The following is a 19451-nucleotide window of genomic DNA, read 5'->3' as shown; positions in this document are numbered from 1 at the left end:
TATTCAAAACAATGTCCTGTAGAAATGTCTCACCCACCCCCTAATTACCAAAAAAAATCATTTTTGGGATGAAGGCATCTTAGGGACGATGGGATAGAGAGGAGACATCCTACTTCCGTTCCATGGGATGGTTTCAGGGCTTCTTGTCTATGGGACAACCTAGGGATGCCCTGTACATCTCTGTGTAAGAAGGCTATCCTTATGGCAAAAGAATAAGCTAACATGCCTTAAAGAGAAAATTTAGATTTTAATTTTAAAAATCATAGTTATGCTCTATAAATTTTCTTTTTATAAATGTTTTCCTTAATGCAGGGTGGGGTAAGTGTTGGAAAATAAATGGGGTACACCGTGTAGCATATTATGCAGTGATATCATTGTAACAAACTCTTTTTGGTGCTGCTAGTGCTTGGTGTTGGATAAAGTCAAGGATTTGGCATGTATGCAGTTCCAGCCATGTAATGAACCTTATAATCAAGCCGACCTTATATTTGATCAATCCTATGTATTTGTGCAACTTTGTGGTGCACAGGCCCTCATGTCTTTTATTTGACTTCTGTCAACTTGGAATGATGCTTTGCATTTGGGAGGTATTTTTGAAGGCTCTTGATGTCTGTGGGTTGAGGATTGTGGTGTACAAGTCTTAGTAGGAACCATATTACTGCCCAATTTGTGGACCTTTTGAAAGTCCTTGTGCAAAATCTGTGCATATTCCTCCACAATTAAAGCTAGCGTAATCATGAAAATAGTGGGATAGGTCTCTCTCTTATCAATGGCATGAACAATTGCATCCAGAATACGAGTTGAGAGGCAATGGATACGAAAACCATACTGGGAGATATCTTTGACAGTCTTGCAGAGTGCATTTTCTTCTTGAGGCCATTCTTGAAACTTTTCTCGTTGTCCCTTGATGTTTTGGGGGATTTCTTGACTGTTATAAAAACCCGTTCTTCTGTTTCCGGCACCCGCTGATTCAGAAAACATGATGTAATCCTTATTTGTTAATAATTTCTATTTACATTGTCAATGTTTTAGGCAAGTCTGTTTTCTTATATTTGTTGAGCTCTTTACTTGCAAGTTGCAAGCCATATATTCCAGTTGACTATTTTGGAATTTAGTGAAGATAAATTTTCTTCATGAGAAATATTCTGCTTGTTTTAGTCACATATGAAGCATTTGGAACTCACTGGTCTCACAGAGCTTGATGCTTTAATATAGTCTATTATAACAAGTTAAAAAGGGAAAGACAAAGCTTTTGTTGTGCACATAAAGCGCAACTTCTGAAGCCCCTGTTCTTTAGATGTGTTTATTCTCACATTCATGATGGAGACAGCTCACTGAACTTCTTTTTCTGTTCATCTATAGATGACAGATGAACTTATTGTTAACACACTCAAGATGTGTTACAACCTTGTATGCTATAATTTCTATTTGCATTGTGCAATGTGCATAGTTTTATATTTGCATTACTTATAACATGCATCTCCTTACAGTCTTGTTGACTATTTTAGTTATATTTATGGAGATAAGTTCTCTATGAGCAACAGATCTTCTTTTGACTTAAATCACTTACAAAGGCCTAGGAAATTCATTGGTCGTGCGGAGCTCCCTATTTTAAGATAGCTTTAATATCAGGGCTTCCATTGTTGTACACATATTTTTCAGCTTGTGACCATCATGTTCATTAGATGTATCTAGTAATGCATTCATGGTGGACATTGGAAACATTTTCCAAAATTTCTTGTGCATTCTCTGTTGATTGTGGCAGGTTTACCATGAAATGATTTGGAAAACAAATTATTGTTTTTGGCACACAGACGTTTAGGAGGTCTTTCACATTTTTTGTTCACCTCTTATATAGATTATTCACTTATCTCCAAAATCAATGTGATAGGTTCTCTGTTTAGGTTGTTGCTGAAGCTAGCTTTGATTGAAACCACAAAATAGGGGAGTTTTCTGGGAGAGGACTTTGACACTTGTCTTGAGAGTATTTATCACCAAATAAGAATGACTGAATAATGTAACAGGACAACAGGGGATTAATTGCAGGAATCACAACAATTTATATAAGTGAAAAGACCAGTGCTACACCGGCCCTGGGGAAGGGGGATAAGACGGGTTTCCAGGATGAAAAGGGCTCAATTTGGAGATGTCAGCGAGGAGAAGGGAGTGCTTTATATTCTGTATACTATACATATATTACTAGAAATGCTTGTTATGAAAAATGTAGAACAGTATAAGTACAATGGCACAATTGCAAATGCCAAACACTAAATACAATAATTCTTGAGCATTGGACCAATGGACAATGAACATTGAATATCAAATTACTAGTTGCTATTAGGAAGTAGAATACTTACTAAAATTGTCAAATCGACAAATGGAAGATTTCTATAATATCAAATATAGGATAAAGATGATTACAATGAATATCATGATATCAAAACAAGTACAAAATGTCAAAATGTAGTGAGGGAGGCCTCTAATTGGCCCTCTGGGCAAACTCCTCATCATTAGACCCTAGTAAAGTGGGTATAAGACATCAACTTGATTCGCGTAATTTCCCTACTAATTTCTTCATTTGTTTTTAAATTTGAAAGCAGGGGTGTAGGTTTGACAACCTCTAGTGGGGTTAAGGGGCAACACCGCTTGCAGGGTACCAGGGCAGTGCTTAGGGTGCACTTCCTCGTTGCATGGCTTTGGATTCTTCATTTTTGAATCATTTTTTCTCCCAAATATAAATTTAGAAAACATGATTTAAACAAAAACTTCTTCTAATCTGCCCATGAACGAGGGACATGTAGATGGCATCCCCAAGATGGTCAAGGGACTTCGTCTCTTCCTGGCGGCAGATGGGCAGCAAAATGGAGGTGGTGGGGGGATGCCCTGTCATGCCCCTATCCCCTAGATGTCCCGTACCAGAGACTTTGTGGTTCGGGGGGTGGGGGAGCGTCCTCATGTTTCATTCGAAATATCCCCAGTTATATAAAATTTGCAGAAATACATTGAACTTGTTTCGGTAGAGATTTAGGGGCTTAGCAATATGCTTTGCAACTTGTGTGTTCCTGGCTTCATTGGGAGCTTTGATTCAGGCACATACTATTGAAGACAGAGGATCTATACACAGTTTGTACAACTTAGGCATTCTTGTAAATGTGTAATCGCTGATTCAAGTGCTAAGCACCGTCATAGTCAAGGCTCAATACACAGGGAAGAATGTGGAGAATGGAGAACCAAAATTAAACCTTACAAATCCAGCACTGTTATTGACAGTTAATCATATGAATTGTTGTGTACATCTGTAAATTTGGCTGTTTATTAAGCTGTGGATAATAAATTCATCTTGCACATGGGTATTTGGTCTTGCCAAGCTAATTTAATTGTCCGACTTCTACGATCAACATAAGTTGTTTTAACATTATCTATGTGCTGTGGTTTTGGTTAGTTTTTACAGCAAAATCCTCTAGGAAAAATTGAATGTCTGTTGTATATTGAGGGGCCAACAGCTTAGTATAATTTTATTTCTTCATAATGAAAAAACCAAGCATAGTTATTTTAAAAACTTGTCCTTAACAAATCACAGATATACATCATCCTTGGGTGAGAGACGTATCAGAGTTCATACAATGGCTGTGCCTGTAGTTGCAGAGCTTGGTGAAATGTATCGTAATGCAGATACAGGGGCCATAATGAGTTTATTAAGTAGACTTGGTAAGAAAAAGACAATGATTAGGACAAATTTTGTTGTTTACTGATGTGCAGTTGTGTCAAAAAAGTTCTAATAGATATATGGTATGGTGGAATGTGGTAAATTTTTGGATATTTTATGATAATTAAAACTGTACAGTATTGTGTTTTGTAATTAAATGGACAATCATTTTCAGAAATGTTGAAACATCAAAATATATTTCACATGGGATTCTTATCTTATGCTTTGCAGCATTTGAGAAGACTTTATCTCATAAGTTGGAAGATGCACGCCAAGTTGTACAGCTGAGAATTGTAAGAGGTTTACAAGAATATCGTAACCTATATGCCGTCCAACACAGATTGGCTGGACGACTTATATATCCTGAATCATTGAAATTGTTGCCCCTGTATGGACTCGCTTTGTGTAAATCTTTAGTTCTACGAGGAGGATACACAGATGTCCAGATTGATGAGCGCTGTGCAGCCGGCTTCAATATGATGATTATGCCGACTAAAAGGTTATTAAAGCTGCTTTATCCATCTTTAGTCCGCCTAGATGAATATTTGCAAAAGGTATAGTTTTCTATATATGTACTTATGTGCAAACCCTTTTGAGTTTCTTCTTTGGAGTCTTCATACTGTGTTGAACATTGAGTAATCACCTGAAATAACAAACCAATGCATACTTCTTATAATGACAGGGTCCCATCAAGGATGGAGCTGACATCAAAGATTTGCTTCTGCCTTTGGCATTATCTGCTGATAAATTGGACGCAAGAGGGGCTTTTCTGCTTGATGATGGATTTCGTTTTGTTCTTTGGTTGGGAAAAGTGCTGCCTGCAGACTTTGTGTTGAGTTTGCTTGGAGCTGAAGCAGCAAATAGCCGTGATTTGTCAAGGGTAATTTTTAAATGTTTATAATATATATGCTTGAATGTTTGGTGGATATTGATTTTCTTTCAGATTGATGCATAGCAATTTCAATTGTTATAAAGGTTTTGTTTTTCATTCTCCTTGCAAAACTTACTAGTAAGATGAGGCACACATGTTTTAAAAATTCTTTACTGCTATTGTTTGATCTCTTGGATCTATCCAAAAACAGCTTCTTATAGCAGGATTGGTACATTTGTTGACATAAATGCTTTATAGGATTGATTGCTTTTATTTTATTGTGTTAATATTTATTGTGCATTAAGTTTCATTTTTTAATTCCATGTGTGAGAGTTGTTAGTTTGGTAGCTGATCTGCTTGTCTCTTCTATCATGATTATTGTATGTAAAAAATTTTGTTACATATTGAGCTCATTATCACTCATAGAATGTGATAATGAATATCTTGGATCAATCCCTTGGATCCATCCAATCTAGAATCTTGTTTTTAGGATGTTCGAAATATTCGTTGACTTTAATGCTTTTCTGTATGGTATTGGTCGTCCTTTTTTTCCTTGTGGGTTGGTCTTATATTGTGCATTGATATTCAGTTGTTCACTGAACATTCCACATGGAAAAATTGTTACATGGTAAGCTCATTTTCATGTCTATTCTACCATGTTCATTCTAGGTGTTAAATTCAATATGTAATGAGCTCATTTATACTTGTTTTCCATTGATCGTGACAGAGGGTTGTAGGGCTGAAGCTCTAGGTTAAGCACTCGAAATCAATACCAATCAATCTGATTAGAGACAAAACTAACAAACATTCCAGTGAATTTTGTATGGGTAGCCTGAACAGGAACAAAATGTATTATAAGAAAGGGATGTTGATTGCATGTTTTTTATTGAACTCTCAAAATTAAAAATTTTAGAGCATGAATAGATATAGGGGTTCTGGGATGAAAAAAATATTGAGAATTACTTTTGTGTTAGCTTCAATAGTTACCATTTCAGCAGCATGCATTCTGTCTTTGGATAAGTTGCATTACCATTTGTGCTTGCATATACAATTTATGCTGTTCTGGCGATTGGAGGGGAGGGTAAAATTCTATTATAGGTTGCAGACAGGCACTGACATAAGCGACAAACCTGTAATTGGAGAAGTAACTGTGTTCAGTTTACTATAATTACATTTTTGGTCTGATAAAACAGATTCCAATCACAATCTGATCAAGAAGATATTTCTTGCTTCATCAAAGCGAAGTTGCTGGTTTGGATTCTGGTACAGATGTGGGTTCGAGATTCATGTTCGAAATTAGCCCAAAGTTTTCAAATTCGTTTTGGGATTTAAAAAAAAAAAAAAAAAAAAAATATATATATATATATATATATATATATATATATATATGCATCAGCAAATAAGTTCATACACCACTATGCTAATATTAAAGAGACAGAAAATTACTTCAACACATAAATTAACGTTCTAGTCCAAATGATATAACAAAATGCCTAAATACACTCCCGTATCAATGCTCGAGTTCAAAAACAATAATTCAACATTAATAATTAGCCATCACTGATCAGATATCATCAAAAACCATAAAAAACAATCAGTGTTTGTCTTGCCCTCAAGATCATCCTCAACCTTACTAGGTAGCTCATGATCATCATCATCAAAAGTGCATTGAAGTGGGCAATCAAATCCTCAAACTCCATAAGATTTGGTTTAACTTTCCAATGCTTTGCCTTCCTTTTTTTGTGAGCATTGTCTTTGTGTGCTGTGAGCCTCAAGTTTGAATGCACAAAGACCAAATTATCTCACTTTGTGGAATTCAGTCTATTGTGTCTTATTGAGTGGATGGAGGAGCATGTGCTTTAGTGCCTCTCAGGTGATGACGAACTAGCAACTTATAAAGATTTTCAATTTTGAAATTAGAGATTTAAGAGTTCTGAATAAAATTTAAAAAAATATAAAATTCAATATTCATCAAGAATTTAAAAATTAGAATCTTAAGACATATGATCTTGTTGTAAAATTTTGATGGCAATGGGTTGTAGGTGCTGGTACATTTGTCCATGGAAGTATGACCATTTATGAGCATCAACATTGTTCCTGTCTTCAAGAGCATCAAGAGCACAATCATTGGTGCTTGTGAAACTCGTGAATCAGACCTCATTGTAGCCTGTATTAGATAGAGAAAGAGTCTTTGAAGGGCTTCCGTGTACCCATGGGAAACTTGATGATCTCTAAATGGGGCAACTCTAGTGGTACTCTCCTTGAGGACCAATTGACTATAGAACTTGAGGCTCAATTCAAAGGTAAGGAGATGCAAAGGGGTAGTCATTTTGTTCCAACTTGCTACTTGGATTATTTGTAGCTTCTTTAAGAACTTTTCTTTAGGATCTTGCTCATTCTCATTTGTGGTCTTTTTAATATCCTCAAGAATGGAGTCTATGCCATCATATACCTCACTCAAGCAAGGCCTATCCATGTCATATTGGATTATGTTCAATATAGACTTAGTGAACCTCAGATAGTACTTAACACAATTCCACCAAGGGTTATCTAGTGTCATTGCCTTAATGGCAGCTGGCTTGGTACTATTAGATTTTCTCCATATGCTCTAATTAGCACTGATCACCATTCTAGACAACGCCTCTTCAAGGCGTCGCAAAACAATAGTGTTGGAGGCAAAGCAGGTCTCAATGAAACTGACGTCTATAGGTAAATTCGACCCAAATTTGCCCTAAATTCATTCTAGGCTCAAGAAGGCATTTGGAAACTCTATGAAAGTTGTTGGAAATTCACACAGGGTCAGTGAGTTTCGACTGAATCACCAAGTCTGATGCCGACTTTCAGCCAATTTGCACCATATCAGACTTTGGTCCAACCCAACTTTCGAATTTGGCCTTCAGTAGGCGAATGTGGTAAGTTAGCATCAAAGAATACCTAGAATTAATGAATGAGGTATGGTTTAAAATGTTCAAGCAGTTTAAAAATGGGCTGGCTTCATGAATGCTTTAATTTTGCAACTACCACTTGCAGGTGGATTTAGGATTTGATATTTTAGTATGGAATCTGCTACAGTTAAGTTTTCAACAGAAACAGCTCAATATTTTATTTTGTATCACATTATCAGTGTCAGTTAAAGCCAAGCTTGTCTTTCTAATTCTTTTTTATGAAAGCTTTTGTGCCTTGTTGCAATTTGTAAGTCTTGTTTAATATTTCGCTGATAGGCTTTCTCTATGAGGTTACTTGTAACCGGAATTTGTCTCACACCGGTAAACAACTATCCCAAAACAATTTTCAAGTCATAGTTTTCTGATGAGTACTATTCATCCATCACAATTAAAAATGTACAGTATGGGCAGACGGACTAATTACCTGTAAAGTTGATGGCATAAATTTGAGTACATTTGCACTTACAAATTTATTGCACCTGGAACAAAATACTGCCATAAGCTTTCAATCTGACCTGGAACAAAATACTGCGCTATGCTGGAAAACAAGGCACTAAATGGTTTCAGACAACAGCAACCCACTCACTTAGACATCATGCGCTACTTACCATCCACCATCCAGACCACTCAGTCATACAGCCCACTCAGCTGTCCACTTTAGTTTAATACTCCTGCACTTAGATTTGTCCCTGTGCCCGCAGATCACTGACGAATGCCTGGAATAGGTAGCTAGATTATCAGGGCTGCATTTGTGTTCTATGAATCTTTATAAAGTGGACTGTTTTAGCCACATTGGCTTGTTCTTTCTGGCCAAAGGCTGTGAGAACTTGGTGGAGGTTGATCTCTCTAGCTGCTCCAGAATTCGGGATATAGAGACCGATGCTATTTCTCAGGCCAAGAATCTGCAGTTACTAAAATTGGTGAAATGCCAGCAAATGTTGACTTGGGCTTGGTTTGCATAGCAGTGAGATGTGGTTAACTGTGTTACTTGAATGCTACAATGCGTTATCTTTCCTAACAAACTGCATTCATATTGTGATTTCACTTCATTTTTCAAGTTAGGTTTTTGTAGCATTAATTGTATGCAGATCAATAGACCCCAATATCTATTACAAGCTCACCTGTAGAAACCAACAACATCCCTTGATCTCAAATCACACTCGAAAGGAACCCAATCTGCTACACCAAATGGACCATATTTGGCGAGATTAGTTTGAAATGACAGACCTTTGATGGCTGTCAGCGTACTTTCTACAACTCCACAATATCCACTTATATTTTGAAAATTTTCACTTGGCTACTTGAATTTCTGCACACAATACAAAGCAAATGTTTATATAAGAAACAACAGATAATGTTCGCAAGAAAAACGCTGGAGCTGAAAATGAATACTCATATACCTACTGCCATATTAATTATTAATAAATTAATTACTATGGTACGGATACTTTCCTCTAATCTTCCTCCGTGTCGAGCTCCTACATATTCCATTTATTCCTTCAAATATTCCATTGTTCCACTCTATCCCCCCTCCTCCACCAAATGGCCCCGAATTGTTGACGAAAGTTTCAGTGGACTTTAGACAACTTCCTTCACTCATACTGAAAGGTACTTCCATATAAAAAGGGTTGATATTTTGTCTGAATGCGTTGGATAAACCATCATCATTTAATATAGTAATAACATCATCATCTACATCTGTGTATCTCAAATTAAGGTCATCAGTATCCCCTTTCAACTTGAAAAGTTAAAAACTCTGTGATTTCAGATCATGCAAATATATATCTGCTGATAACCAATGACAAGGACTTGTCATGCCCTCAAGCTGTGTCATCGTGTCTTTAGATTTCACCTGAAAAATAAACAACATTGCCAAATATTAATAAATACAAAAATTATCCAACTAGAAACTTAAGCTAAATGAACTAAAATAGTGAATTTTTTTTATTCCAATTGGTCCCAGATGAGCTCCCGCCTGCCCTTATGTTTATTACTTTTCTTGTCATCTTTCTGCTTCCAAATCTGGCAAACAAAGTAATATGACATACTTGTCAAACACAGAAGCTCAAGGCATTTTCTTATGAAATATGAATATATTTTTAACACACAGCTTATCAACATTATTATACAGGCTAATAAACTTTTAACAGACAACTTTGATATCATTAACATTCAGAAACAAACAAGAAGTTAGAATAATACAATAATAAACTAAAATGATTTGCAGAAAGGCCTTACTACTTACAGGTGAATAGAATTTGCAGGTGTAATACCCAACTCCACTCCACTCTGCCTATGTCCAAACATTCCCACCTTCATTCCTGGCCTGACATTAAGAAAACACCTCATTATACACGTGTGCCCTTGCATAGCATGATAAGGTAGACAGGACACGTAGACTGCTTTGTCCTTGACATGCAAAAATATTCAACTATAATTAAGGCACATGAAGCATGTTTATAGGCAGAATGTAAGAAGCATCAACAAGGTACATGGAATGTTGCAAAGACTAAGAAAAGTTGATAGTTCATATTATAATAGCACGGCATTGGAAACTTTTACAATGTTCTTATTTCTTTAGCATCATTTAAGGAAAATATGTAAAAAATTCAAGTATCCATTCAATTATAGAATACTGGTCAGGTAGTGAAAGTCCATTCAGCTGACCTTAGTTCATAAATCTTGTGTCTTGATGAATTCAGTTGCATCATATACAAGGAAAAAATATTAAAGTGCTCATAATGGTAGTAAAATTATTTCTGCTGTCCATTTCTGTTTGGACATTCAAGAAATATCTACTGAAACATGATTTTCTTTCTATTTCTTTGAGACGCTGTACTGAAACCGTAATATTGATTGGTAGTCTTTTAACATTGAATAAAATTGCCCAAGCCATTAAATTTTCCAATTATTTCTTTGTACATTGCAATTGTTACATCCATCCCTCAGATTTTGAAGAGAAGACTGAATTATATACAAATAATGATATGTAGCTATCTAACTGAAATTCTGCATTAACCTTTAAATGCTTCTGTTCATGGAGTACTCTGATTTAGCAAGACAATGAAGTTGATAACTACAGATATTTCCATCTATCTATTCATTCATATGGCGTTCTCTTTTATGATCAAACACCATGATGCTCTTCCCTATCAACCACAGTAACTTTCATCCAACCATCAATAAACGAAATATAAGATCAAAAACATATTTATCATGAATATTAGTTATGATGAAGTGTATCAATAATTATTACAGTTAACTTTATGTAGTGGGGATTTTAAAGGGTACATCAGATTTTGATTAAAAAATAGTTGTTTGCTAATGCTATTAGGGCAACACAATAACAATAAGATCTATTATGTATGCAAGAGTTAACAAGTGGTTATTTCAAAGTGACCTAGCAAACATAGATCCTATTGCCCCATTACTGGTACCGGGTTGTTTTAACAACCAAAAAATTTATCACAACTCATAATGTACTTTTGTACAAATATCCCAATAATTGTGGGCTATTGGCACCGATAAACTTGCAAAATTGATCTAATTGCTAACTTTTCTCCAATAAATAGACAACTATTGGCTCATAGATAATTTCTAATGAGCTTCTAATTATTAGAAATGATCGTGCTCTTCCCCTATCATATATAATATCTTAACTAGGTTCATGAAAGATTATTTTGATTGTACTGTGTGTGATTTGATATAAAAGGAAAAACAACAATGATTAAAATGGTAGATAGCTATGGTAGTTCATATCTTTGATGAATAAAAGACATTTGATATTATTGATATCTCCATTGCATAATGATTAATGATGTGATGGAAATAGTGAATGCAATTAATAATGTAAATGTAAATGTGATAAGTGCGATTGAATGCAACTAGATATAAAATGATGTAGTTAAATGTCAGTAGCATATCAGGACTCTATAGCATGTATGCAAATGTATCTTAATGCATGATGGAAAATGCAACTTTATAATGAGATTCTAAATGCAGTGTACCATATTGTAGCTCGTAGGAACATGTAACTGACTTAGAAGGGGGGAATATAGATATATGGAAGTTGGTAACTGTAAGGTCAACAAATGTTCCCAAGAGGTTTATCATGTAGATTTCAACATGTCAGACCCTTAGAAAAAAACACAATGAATTGAATTCGGTAAGTACAAGGGACTCCCTTGGTATAAAGGAAACTTGAAAAAAATATTCTAATACAATTGATAGGTGTATACAAATAAATTGCTAATAATTGCACATGGGCTATCACTATACACATATCAGAAGGTTTCACACTAGCTAGATCCAGGTAAGACTGAAATACAAGGCCTCAAATTTATAGTGATCTTTAGAGTCAAATCCCAACAGAGATTTTCTATAGAGTCTTCATTCTCTTAGGATTGATAATGCAAAATGAATAAGAATCTAGATACAAAATTATTAGAAAGAAATAGATAGAATTACGTGCAAATGATTTCACAAAAAATACAAGCATGTGAAGTAACTTATACACCCACTTCCTGAGTACTACAAGATTATTCCTTTCCTTAAATAATTTTTTTAGCTTCTTATCTTTTTTTTTTGTGCTGTTGTATCCTTGAGCCCCGTAGACCCTAGTTGGTCTCCTGTTGGACATTAATATTTTTATCTTATCTTATCTACACATGTCCCGTAACTTTTATGAGTACTTCCCCTTTATTATCTAAATCTTCATTTATGCTTTCCAGTTAAAAACCTATTGGCGTATGCCTTGCACCTCCTTTGGGTGCAAGTGCTAGTTACTATATTGCTTTCCCTCAGTTCATATCAATATATCTCAAAGCTGTGTTCAAGCTTTAAAGATTTGCATATGTTCTATTGAATTAGCTACTTCCTCCTCCTGTATATTGTAAACTAGATGATTGCATTTCCACCATTCTTTCTATTTTGTATTGTTGAGAATTATCTCAATTGACTTTTGCCCTGAACTTTGAAGCCTTATCTTAGTATTTCATCCTCAGCACTCAGGTTTTGTGCGTACTGGTTTGCACACAATAAATATTGTGGGTTTGGGTCAAATCGAGTCACGTTTCTATACTATGTAACAGTTGTATATTTGAACTCTTCCCAATTAGTTGTCAAAATTACATTAAGAATGGCTAAGAGCAGTGACTCATCCAGTTTGATTGATTGAAAGATAATTATGGGAGGATGAATTGGAAAAATCTTATTCTGTACAAGGGCACTTACATTTCATTGATAGCCAATTCTGCAGTTTAACAATGTAGAGGCATTCTATGCATGTCGACGATGGCATATTTTCCCTTCTTGTACAATTGAATGTCCAAACACAACATTTTGAAGGTGCTGAGTCCTTAGTCATTTAGTATGCCATGATAGTTAATTTTAACATACACCGCCTTAAATCATTCAGTTAATATGATTGCCTTGGAAAGGATTCTTGTGTCAACTTGTTTTTAACAGGCATTGGAAATCATCCTGTCTATTATATAACTTTGCATGTCAATTCTTCATAATGGTGTTAGGTGGCGCTATACTGATACTTCCGCCCTTTCTGTGAATGTTTTCCCTGTGCATTTTGATTTATAATTTATGATTTCACTTCTTCTTCTGAGAACTGTTATGATATGTTTCGTTCCATTAACAATGTTATCAGGGAATGTAGTGGCTTGATCCATAGCAGCTAAAATCTTTTGGGGGAAAAACTGGCAAATCAAATGTGTAAGATTTATTGAAAAATTCAGGAAAAATTGGCAAAAAGTTGGATTAAAAAGGAAAAAAACCATAAAAACATAGAAGTGACAAAACATACTTGTTTTTTAAATTTAAAGGCATTTCCATCGGACATGAATGGGGGCTTGTATTAATGAAAACGCTTGTCTCATTACAGGCTAAATCATACTATTTCCTACTGTTTATGGTGTTCCATGGTGGCTAAGATTGGGCACCAACAATTATTATTTCACTTTGTGAAAGACTGAATTAATGAACTAGAACTCAAGAATGTTTTTAACTTTTTAACTTTTCAACATGGGAAGCATAATACTAATTTTGTTATCCTAAAGATTTGTTTCATTACTCCTCTATTTGTCACTTCATTTTTGCATATTTTTATGTATGCATATGTAGTTTTAGTGCTACACTTAAAAATTGATTTTGTCAATACTTTGAGCCTTAGGAGCTATCCTCCTATCTGATGCAATATTGACAATATGCAAAAATAGTCAACTTCGAAAATAGATTTTCTTTATTCTTCTAGTAATAAAAAAAATCTCTGAACACAGATTCTTGCTTACATGTTAACTATTACACCTTTGAACCCTCTTATAACATCATTGATGGCATTTTCTACCCTCGTTGCCTAGAAATTCTGCATCATACAAGCACAACTGAATAACAAACACATGGAGCCTGTTTTATAAACAAGATGAAAGACCTTATAACCAATTACGATTTGTCTAGAACATCCTTGAGCCCATTTTTCATGGAATAGACACCAAAAGTGAAACCTAATCTGGCCCAATCAAAATAGTACCGGCATTGTATCATATGGGTTTAACAGTGACCTCAAAATATCAAATTGTGCTGCCTTCAAAAAGTCAATAATTCTGATCTTCAATGATAAAATAATTTGAGTCATAAGGCAACGACGAGTAATCTTACAAGCATTTTATGCACAGAAAAGTTGATTGCACACAACACTCAAGCATAACATTTCCTGTCTGTATTTGCCATTGGAAAAACTATGCATCGACCTTCACCTCCCTTTAACTGATAGTGAGAAAATACACTGCTTATTCATTGAGGAAATAACGTTTGCATTGCATGCTCACCATTTTCAGTTGTGCTCTGAAAGGGACAAGCGAGGGCATAATAAATAAGGGTTATTGCTAGTTTTTTTAGGGTTAACAATCAGCAGGACTTTTTTTTCTGATTTTAACACTATTTCTGGCCAAGTATGCATTTAAATTGCAGTCAATGATTCCCTACAGACCACAATTTTTCCCCTTGAAACAATTGTGGACGATGCTGGTTTGTGATTATACAAGTTTTTTTCAAGATCTTTGCTTCTTTGGTTTGATCTGATCATTATGTCTGTCCTTTTCTAAAATTTTGCAATCCCTCTTCATCATAATCATATTTTCAATCCGCTTTTAATCTAATTTATATTGATCTCTCTCTTGTCCCATTGTTCATGGAATTTCACACTTTCAATATAGGGAAGCTGTAGTTTGAACCAGGGTGCAGGGGATTGGGAGCGTTTTGATGCAGGGGATTAGGAGTGTTTTGATGAAGTGAATGCACGGACTTATGGGCATCAATAATTTGCCCATGCATACTGTGGAAGCTAATAGGAGATTGATGTTCAAGTTGGTCAATTTATTTGCAGTTGGGCCAAGGTGGTAGTTCATATTAATATGTGAATTTTTGATTAAATGGTCGCATAGTATTTTAATTGTAAAAGTTTCCAGTTGTTGATAAGTACAAGATGGGGTTCATTAGTCACAACAGTTGCTGAAGGTTTTGCAATCAAAGTGGGCTAAACCTTGGAGAAAACTTTATGGTTATGCATTGGAGTAGACTGGGATGGGTGACCTCCTGGGAAGTCCTAGTGCTTTATCTTTGTGAGCATCACCTAGATGCAATGTGTGCTAATAAGTGTTTCATTCATTCATTCATTCACATGAGAGATGGGTGCTTGTGAATGACTATTCATGAAACACGGGTCAATGAGTTTGACTCAAAAGCTGCATAGCTGAATCTTGAGAGCAATAACACGATTCTGTAGTTGTCAAGACTTTGATAATTAGTAGAGTTCATTGATCAACCGATATTAATTTGGGCAGTAAGCTGAAGAAACTTAATTTAAAGAAAAGTGGGTGCCCGCAAACAGTGGGATTTCTCGGGACTCTGCATGCTCTATAAGAACAGTGTCCTGCATGCCGTTTCATGGTCTCTCCATGGCTGGTTATTGGACCAACATTGAAATTGGAATCGTCTGTTGTGTATGCCGAAACTCAAATTCCCAAGTGTTAAAACTAGAGCCCAGAAATCAATGAAGATAACCAACAATAGGACAGATATAAAACTGAAACAAAGACACCAGAAATATCCTAGGAAAACCCATCGAGAATGAAGGGAAAAAACCCAGCCACACAAAAAAAACATATCTTTATTGATAATGAAATGTTCAAGTGTACAATGCCTATCGCTTGATGTGAATATATAACAATAGGAGAGACTCTTCATATTATAACCGAAGGTCTCTTGAGTTTCTCATAACTCGTATAATTAATTATGACTCTTCGAATATTCATGCCTTAATGCATGTGAATGACACGTCATTTACATTTATTATTACAAATTAAACAAAGTGTCCTTTTCAGCTGAAGATGACAATGACAACAATAACGTCTAGATTTCGTGAGATAAAGATCTCTATCATAGCTACAAACTTTAACACTCCCTCTTAGCAAGAGAGAGATCTTTAGCTGAATAGTCACACAAAGCTGCAACAAAAAATGTCAATGATAGATTCTAATCACACGAATTCAAAACATAATTGATGGAGTTACTCAACATGAACACTCGTAACAATGAATCATAAACATGAAACTCTGTAACAATCAATCATATTCATGGAATCACTCAATATGAAAACCTATAACAATCAATCATATTCATGGAATCACTCAACATGAAAGCCTATAACAGTCAATCATATTCATGGAGTCACTCAACATGAAAAGATTTGCAAAACTCACAGCTAAGCCTTTATTCACAGACTCTTTCAACGTGAACTGTCATGGAATCTCTCAACATGACATCCAACTCCTGCCATAGAATCTCTCAACGTGATGACATCATGGACTCTCTCAACATGATGTTCACTATCGCATAGTGAAAGAGTTATCATAGCTAATCTTACAATCTTATTTATTCACACAAAAATAGAAATAGGCATAATAAAAGCAAGACTTGGTTCCATTTAAGTCTCAAATTTTACATATACCACAAGCATCACAATCATAAATGAGAATGAAGGGGATTTCTTAAGCACTCCCTCTTAAATATGAAGCCTCCCTCTGAAGCTAAAATCTCCCTCTAAAATTCAACATCTCCTTCTTAATGAAAGCAACACCGTCTCCATATTGCTTTTTTGATTGTATCCTGTAGCAAAGGGAGATTCATAACATCAATTCATAATAGAAGTCAATGGTCATCAATGCAACCAAAGCAATGATAAATCCTAAATATTGCTCAATTGTATGATAAAAAACTTATCTGTCATAAGTCATACAACAACCATTAACTACATAAGAAAGGTGGAGATAAAATAAAGACTCCCTCTTTGCAACATTGACTACTTGGTAGCCAAAGCTTACAAATAGTAGCTTGCCAATTACCATGCAATTGAATGCACAGAATGGCCCAAGATCACAATCACTAGCATGTGCGAGCAGATCTTTCCTCATGAATTATAACACTCAACAATCTGAATCCACCATAGTTGTGTTCTTGGCAAGAAAAAACGTTGATAATCAAGAAAGTAATCTACACACAGCTGTTACTTGAGTACTCACGCAATGATTTTTGATACATAATTCTAGTCATCTTTGAGAAATGTCTTCTTTAAACCGTTACGAAGAAGCTTTTGAAGCAACAAATATTATGACAAGGTGGCCAACGTCGTTCAAAATTATTGTGAAAATGATGATGTTCCTCCACGACTCCTCTAGCCTTTAAATCATAACATATTCATTTTCCACAGGACACTCAATATTCTCCATTCTGGCAATGTGTTGTAGTTTATTGGAAATAAGCAGGTGCATCAAATAATCGATCTGAGTGCAGATATTTTGCGTCTTTGTCATTGCTCAGATCTTTTCCTTGAAAACCTTGACGGAGAAGGATAACAACGTTGGAGAGTGCCACATTCAGTTGTTCTCTTCATGGCATTTGCAAGAAGCTTCTTTTTCTTCTTTCCTGCTAGAGCAGTGCTAGATGCTCCTAACATCACCATCTTAATGTTGTTGGTCTTGTCCATATGCCGGTACGGAATAACGTTTTCAATAGCACCGCTACAAACAAAATATCAGATCATATACCCATATATGGAATACCAAAAAAAAATCTTCAATCTTTCATTGCCTTTTCTCATTAGTTCTCGTTTATTACAGGAGAGAGATTCCCGCAAGTGGGATATCATCTTGGTTATCTGGGTTTACGCAAATCTAATTCAGAACAACTTATCTATCAGCATATTACAAAAAAAGAAAAAAAAAAGAGCAGATAAGAACATCAATAAAAAAATACACGTCGCACTCCTATCATTAGTATCACATGAACTCCAGACGGTTATTCCATGCTAATGAAGAGAGTGAATACACCATTAGGAGAGCATCCAGACTTTATCAACATAACTACCTTGATATATATATACATTGTCTTCCAAAATTAGAAGGGCACTCTTGAGATTATAAAGAGATGCAATCAACAAAAAAAGTAAACAAAGAAGCAAATAGAGATCAGGCAGATCAATCAAAGGCATCTTTACTGCAACCAATACTCGCACAATTCTACCCAGATGATAAAAAAAAGCTATATGCTTCTATCCTAGCAAAAAATTCATACAATAGAATCGGAGCCCATAGAAAAAAATGACAAGGCACAAATATGCCAAGGATCAACTCCAACACAAAGAGGTGAAACATGCGATGAATCAAAAATAATAATAATATATATCTTTCGAGCCGAGCACAAAACTGAAATAAAATGCATTTGATTGAACACAGATCCAATAATCACAACCCTATGAGAGGAAAAAAAGACTTTGCACAAGACCATTTTTAGAGACTGATTCCCTCAAAAATTGATATTAACTAGGCTCTGATACCATGTTAAAACTAGAGCCCAGAAATCAATGAAGATAACCAACAATAAGACATATAAAATTGAAACAAAGAGATCAGAAATATCTTGGGAAAACCCTTCGAGAATGAAGGGAAAAACCTAGCCACACAAAAAAAAAATCTTTATTGATGATGAAATGTTCAAGTGTGCAATGCCTATCGCTTGATGCGAATATATAACAATAGGAGAGACCCTTCATATTATAACTGAAGGTTTCTTATAACTCCTATAATTAATTATGACTCTTCGAATATTCATGCCTCAATGCATGTGAATGACACATGTCATTTACATTTATTATTACAAATTAAACTTAAGTGTCCTTTTCAGCTGAAGATGACAATAACAGTAAGAGCGTCCAGATTTCGAAAGATAAAGATCTCTATTGTAGCTACAAACTTTAACACCAAGATCACCTCACCAAAAAAGAAACAAAGTTCTTGACATTCAATGTCCTCATGGCCAAGTTGAAGCTTGCAGAAGGTGCTTTACATTAATGTAGGAAGAAGTGGTGGCACAACCTTCTTTCTAGTACCTCATGTTGCTTGTTACTTTGCCACAAGGCAGTTTCATCACTCATTTTATTTAGTTGACAGCTTGCTATAACTTTATTATTTTTCAAATGTTTTTCAAATTTTTATATAACGATAGATATAAGCCATTATGCCAATCAATACAGTTGTTTAGGTCCCCAATTTTTATGTTATTTTAACCATCACAAAGAGTTTTATATGCTACAAAGTGTAGTATTTATTTTATTTACAGTAAGTATAGAATTTTATTTACTCGATGGTAGAAGTAGCAATCCTGCTATTATTACACGGTGTAAATTCCCCTGACAAGCACACTATAATATTTTGCCATTGTCAGATCAAGGGGTCCAATTTTATAAATGCCAACAACTTATGGATTCATGTATTAATGGGTATAAGATCGTCAATCCTATTTGCATTATGCTTTAATGGAGTAACAAAAGGAGTTATTTAAAGAAAGACAACAAGTCTCATAAAAG

The 19451-nt window shown here is 35.1% G+C and overlaps 1 protein-coding gene across 1 annotated transcript in view; it reads left to right on the top strand.

Annotated features, from left to right (window-relative positions):
* The window catches only part of ERMO2 (Sec23/Sec24 protein transport family protein), a 74854-nt gene that overhangs the window by 49988 nt on the left and 5415 nt on the right, over nucleotides 1-19451 (top strand). The window contains exons 10-12 of the mRNA XM_089825095.1: nucleotides 3581-3708; nucleotides 3938-4260; nucleotides 4389-4586. Coding sequence (XP_089681221.1) covers nucleotides 3581-3708; nucleotides 3938-4260; nucleotides 4389-4586 — 649 coding nt within the window. The remainder of the gene's footprint in view (nucleotides 1-3580; nucleotides 3709-3937; nucleotides 4261-4388; nucleotides 4587-19451) is intronic.

This window comes from Cupressus sempervirens, chromosome 4 (assembly GCF_028749045.1).
Source record: "Cupressus sempervirens isolate cs-2001-9-10 chromosome 4, ASM2874904v1, whole genome shotgun sequence".
In the NCBI taxonomy this organism is placed as follows: Eukaryota; Viridiplantae; Streptophyta; class Pinopsida; order Cupressales; family Cupressaceae; genus Cupressus; species Cupressus sempervirens.
Note: the sequence above shows the minus strand (reverse complement) of the source record. Positions and strands in the feature narration are given on the sequence as shown.